This window comes from Lolium perenne, chromosome 3 (genome assembly GCF_019359855.2).
Source record: "Lolium perenne isolate Kyuss_39 chromosome 3, Kyuss_2.0, whole genome shotgun sequence".
In the NCBI taxonomy this organism is placed as follows: domain Eukaryota; kingdom Viridiplantae; phylum Streptophyta; class Magnoliopsida; order Poales; family Poaceae; genus Lolium; species Lolium perenne.
Genome location: NC_067246.2, coordinates 98582635 through 98588362, shown reverse-complemented (window position 1 = coordinate 98588362; position 5728 = coordinate 98582635). Strand labels below are relative to the sequence as shown.

The 5728-nt window shown below is 39.6% G+C and overlaps 1 protein-coding gene across 1 annotated transcript; it reads left to right on the top strand.

The window, feature by feature from the left end:
* Nucleotides 1-2936: 2936 nt before the first annotated feature.
* LOC127341974 (protein ALP1-like) lies at nucleotides 2937-5450 on the top strand. Its single transcript, XM_051367918.2, is given in 5 exon segments — nucleotides 2937-3260; nucleotides 3341-3472; nucleotides 4042-4465; nucleotides 4549-4774; nucleotides 4856-5450. Coding segments are annotated over 3 exon segments (1059 nt in total). The 5' UTR covers nucleotides 2937-3260; nucleotides 3341-3472; nucleotides 4042-4081; the 3' UTR covers nucleotides 5305-5450.
* Nucleotides 5451-5728: the final 278 nt, after the last annotated feature.

Genomic DNA, 5728 nt, shown 5'->3' with positions numbered 1-5728 from the left:
GGTCACTTTGGATGATCATGCCCTAGTTTAAATATTGGACTATATGGCTAGTTTAATTAAGTGATATTGTCCAAAACTATTATGCAAATCATATGAAGTGTTTCACTTCATTTAAATCTTGTCCCAAGTACTTTCATATGAAGTTTGGACCCCTGGTCATATACTTTCACATAAAATACTTGGTGAATTTAAATCATAATTAGAATTGTTAAATAGTATGAGGTATTCTACCTCATTTAAATCATTTTCTCAAATGATGATGATGAAGGGTTGACTTAGGTAAATATGATTTCATGTATGATTGTTTGATAAATTAAATCTTAAGAATATTCAATGAGAGGAAATTATTTCTCAAGAACAAAATGGAAACTATCATTTACATATGTAATAATAGGAAATTATTTTTCCTCAAGCAAGACCACCAATGCACCAAATTGTATTAATTGTGTGACTAGAATAGTTGTGTGAATGCATGTGATGCTTAGAATAGCTATTGAATTTTGAGTGATTATACCTCGTATTCAAATTTAGACGCTAGCACCGGAGAATACCCGGAAGTGGAAGGTTGCTACCAAGAGGAGGAAGAGGAGAACTTTGACCACTACCAAGGCAAGCTAATATTCTTGCAAAGTGCAAATCCCTTTGGGGCAAGGCACCATTAGTCTTACCTTTCTTACCACAAGCCTATCTCAAGTATTTACCTTACAAGTCTTTACTTGTTTATTTAAAGAGTTACTTTTATAGTTAACTTTGGTCTAAGTTAAAGGAGGTTACTGGAGTAGCAAAGTTAGTCTCAAAGCTAGCCAAGCAAGATAGCACCCATCATGATTAGTGCTAGTGCTAAATACTAAAACTTGACTACTCTAGATGGGAACATGTGACTTGAAATGAATTTGAAACCTTGGAATGATGAGTCATTCCATTGAATGAATTTTGAAGGTGAATATGACTTGGAGAAGATGGTGATTTTTGATAAAACTGATATTGGTTTGAATGCGATACCTTTCCAATATTGAGTACTCCCAAAATACCTGATTATGGGTAGGGCTTAACTGGAAATTTACACTACTGCAGAAACACTCACTAGTGACAGGTACAATTTGCTCATTAGTGACAGGCATCTTGCCTGTCACTAGTATGCAGTCACTGGTACTGCCTGTCACTAGTGATGGGTAGGTTGCCTGTCACTGGTAGTGTAACCAGCGACAGGCAGAAAATATGCATGTCACTGGGATGATGAAAGGCCACAGCAATGTTGGGCTTCTAGTGACTGGCCCATTATTGTGCCTGTCACTGGGTACGAATTTTGGTACTAAAAAAATATTTCATTTTTGATGAAATATGTAGTCGCAAGCAGGTACAAGGTACAGTATATCAATTAGTACGCGGAATGCCATATTAAATTCAACAAAAGCATGTGTATTACAGGGAACATGACGCTCCAAAGCCTTAAAGATCAATTACACAAAATTTAAATACTTCACTGACAAACTATAATAATCCATGCAGATCTTAAAAGAAACTCGCCCCAGCTATTGGGACACCATGAGCGCGGGGACACCATGAGTTAGCACTGTCGACCGAAGAAGCAGTTTGCGTGCATGTACATCTGGATGTGTTGTTAAATCCTCCAGCCTACCACGTCTTAATCATTGGAATTTGTTGATCGAAGACAGATCACGTTAGTACCATCCGGCTGAAATATTAAACCAGATGTTAGTTAGTACCAGAATTTGCGGTTATTTAATTAGTGCTTAATTTGGTTTAGATCTTTCCAAGGTATCAAGGACAAGCTGTTCAGTCTAATGGAAGTTAAAGTCCCAATGCCATTTTCCTATTATACTTTACAAGACATGAAGACAAAATAATATGAAGGAATATCACGAGTGATGCCTTTGATTACCTCCAGCAAAGGTTCAGGAGACGTCAATAACCTTTCACCAGCACCAAAATTGAAGCCTTTACAATCTGGAACCTTTACAATGTTAAAAGGCAAGCAGTCAGTTATTTCCAGCAAGAGTGATGGACAAAATATACATCAACAAGATCACAAGCTATATCCTTTAGCTGTAGTTGGCTAATCACCTTATAAATTGATCATGTCATAGATATGTGTAAACAGCTGAAGTGCAGCTTTGGACATGTACATAATCATGGCTTAAAAAAAGATAGATAATATGGGTGAGATGGAAGTTTCTGTTCATTGCACGGCACATGATAACATCAACTTTGTCAAAGAAAAGATAAATCGGAGCATTAACTATACTAAAGCAAAGTCATATCTGATTTACACACAATAACAAATATGCATAAAGCAGTGGCGAATTGTCAATTGTCACTAACTGGCCTGCACATCCACATGCCAGTGTCTGAACTCTTTTAGTTGAAATTCCATTATGATATGATCTGTAAGGTGTGTTTTAATAAATAGTATCTTTTGGAGGCAAAGGTCTTACGATTGCCTCTTCCAGACAATGGGACTGCATGTACTCATTATTTATGAGTACGCAAGTGAATGATGCTAGCAAAACCAAACACATTTTGTTCTTTTTATTACGACAATTCAGAAATATTGTAATGTTCCTTCTGTGCTAGGCCCTTTGTAAATACTCCTGGGCTGCACCCTCTGTACATTCACCATCTTGGCTACTTTTCGATCTCACGCTGTGAATATAAGTTCTGGTACAGCGATGCATCAAGAGTTCTTAGAAACGACCAGAAGATACTCACATCATCATTTAAGTAACATAAGAAGTTCATGCAGATGCAGAATGTAATCATCATGTAGCCTGGGTTAATAAATTATTCGTATGTCTCTACCCATTCAATCCAGTGAACTACAAGTTCAATCAAGGTGTTCTATACTTGTATCCCATTCAATCCAGTGAGTTACATTCCAGATTTATCTAAAAGGAGAAAACTAAGGGGCTGTTTGGATGCCGGCCACAAATAGCCAAGCCAAATTTTGGCTCGCCACACCATATTTGGCCGGCGTTTGGTTCACCAAAAAATATTGGCTCGCCACAACCTCAGTGCCCTCCCGCCACAGGCTTTTGCCAGAAAACTTTGGCGGTCTTTTTCCCCGCCACGCTCGCCTGTGGCCGCCAAAACCGCCAATCTGCCACAAAAAATCGCCCAGCGTACCTTTCTCTCCCGATAAAAAAATTTCCCCTCTCCAGCCAGACCTCACTCCACGGAGGCTCCCCTTCCCGACGTTGGTGAGCTCGCCGTCGCACGTCTCCCATACCAGAGCTGAGCATGTCGCCGTCGCCGCCCCTTCTCCCATCTCATCCACTCACCTCCACCACTTCGTTGACCTCTCCTTCCCACTCATGTGCAGATCTGAAGCAGAGAAAAGTTGAAGGAGAGTAAGAGCGGATCGGAAGCAGTAAGAGCGGATCGGAAGCAGGGCAGCAGAAGCAGCGCATTCAAGTAGAAGCAGATTCAGGACCAGTCCGTGCGGCCGGAGAAGGTATTCCTGTTCTCATGCCTTGTAATCGATCCTTTTAGGTCCTGTACGATTCAACAGATGCATGTCCTGCCTTGCGGTTTTTAATCTGCTACCAATACTTGTTTGTACATGGATATGTGCCTACGTGCGTGATTAGTTCCTGTGAAAATCTGTACTAGATGATCTATCCATTTTGTGCACGTATATTCTTTCTCTATCTTTTCATCAGGTAAAGTTCAGTTCTGATGTCTTGTGATTATTTTTCTGCTAGCATAATCTACTTCTGCAATTCATCTGAACTCAAAAAGATTCAGTGCGTAATTCCAAACTGAGCGTTGTAAGTAGTGTATCATATTATCCCCCTGGATTGTTTCATAGAACATTGATATCTGAATCGGATTTAGACAGTACAAGTGCAGTATAGATAAAAATAATTTTTTGGTTGACAAATTTTCGTTTTACTGATTGAATCTTATTTTTGAAAATCTGTTTTAGATGTATTTAAAGTATTACCTGGACCATTGCCATTACATGTGGAAAAGAAGAATGCTTGCTGGTATTCTGGTGTGTCTAACAGTCTATTGGTATAGGATCAATACAAGGAAAAGAAAAAGAATAACATATGCTCCCATGGTTGATAGGGATGTTGAGAGATTGAGACGTCTAAATCGCTTGTACAATGGAAATGATGCCCACTGCATAAGTGAGCTGCGTATGAGCAAAGTTGTCTTTCATAAGTTGTGTGCTGAACTTAGATCACGTGCCCTGCTAGAAGAGACATGCCATGTCACAATAGAGGAACAAGTCGCCATGTTTATGCATGCAGTGGGTTTAAACTGGACATTCAGATCAATTGCTTTTGAGTTCATGAGATCAAGTGAGACTGTTAGTAGGTATTTCCATCTTGTTTTAGACGCTCTCTGTATCCTTGCCGGTGACCTCATATGCATCAAATCAGTTGAGACACACTCGAAGATCACAACTTCCCCTGGCAGATTTCACCCGTATTTTGAGGTACACTGAAATTGCTAATAGATTTTTCAAGTATTGGTGTCATGTTCATTTAATTGAAAGCAATCAAATTTCTATTTTCTTAGGGATGCATAGGAGCCCTGGATGGTACACATATACCAGCGTGTGTACCTATCCACATGCAAGATCGGTTTAGGGGTAGAAAGTCCTTTACCAGCCAAAATGTGCTAGCAGCGGTCGATTTTGACCTAAGATTCATCTATGTTCTTGCTGGATGGGAGGGCTCTGCCCATGATTCTTATGTGCTTCAAGATGCTCTATCACGTCCTAATGGGCTAAAAATACCTGAAGGTAGGATTCCAAACCCATAGCTTTATTCTGAAACCTCAGTTTAGTCCTTAGCTAATAAATTTGCACAAATAAATAATGTAGGTAAATATTTCCTAGCCGACGCTGGATATGCAGCAAGACCTGGTGTATTACCCCCATTCCGTTCTACTCGCTATCACCTTAAAGAGTACAGGGGCACTAGGGAGCCAGAGAACCCAAAGGAATTATTCAACCTTCGCCATTCAGAACTCAGAACAACTGTTGAACGTGCATTTGGTACCCTGAAGAACCGTTTCAAAATATTTGCAAGCCAGCCATTCTTCCCTTTGAAAACACAAGTGAAAATTGTGATGGCATGTTGTGCGCTGCACAACTGAATTTTAGAAGATGGACCTGATGAGTACGTGTATGATGACCTTGCGTGGTATGCAGCCCTGCCAAGGAGTATAAGAAACCGTAGTGACCAGTACCAGGAAAATGTGGCATGGGCAAACAAAAGAGAAGAGATGGCAAGAACGATGTGGGAAGATAAAGTAGGACCACCTCTGTGATGATTTCTTGTTTGTATGCAACACATGCATGTGATGCTTTTATAATTTCTTTTGTATGAAACACATGAGTGTGATGCTTTAATTATTATGATAATGTACTTGAAGTTTATAATTTCTTTTTTTATGAAATATATGAGTTTTTATCCCGTCGAACAAATCAAAATAATTACTTTATGATCATCTACTTTCATGAGAAGCAACAATGACCAAGAAAAAGCTAAAGGTTGATGCTGCTGTGTCCTCTCGCGAGAGGACCGTGACTTGGGCTGATGATCAGAAGAAATACATGCTTGATTGGTACATCGACTACTTGAAAGACGCCTACTCACTAAACCCATCAAATTCTATGAAGAGATGCAGGAGCTGTTCACTGGATCTAGTGCTGATGGTTCATTAGCTATGGATCAGAATACATGCATGGATG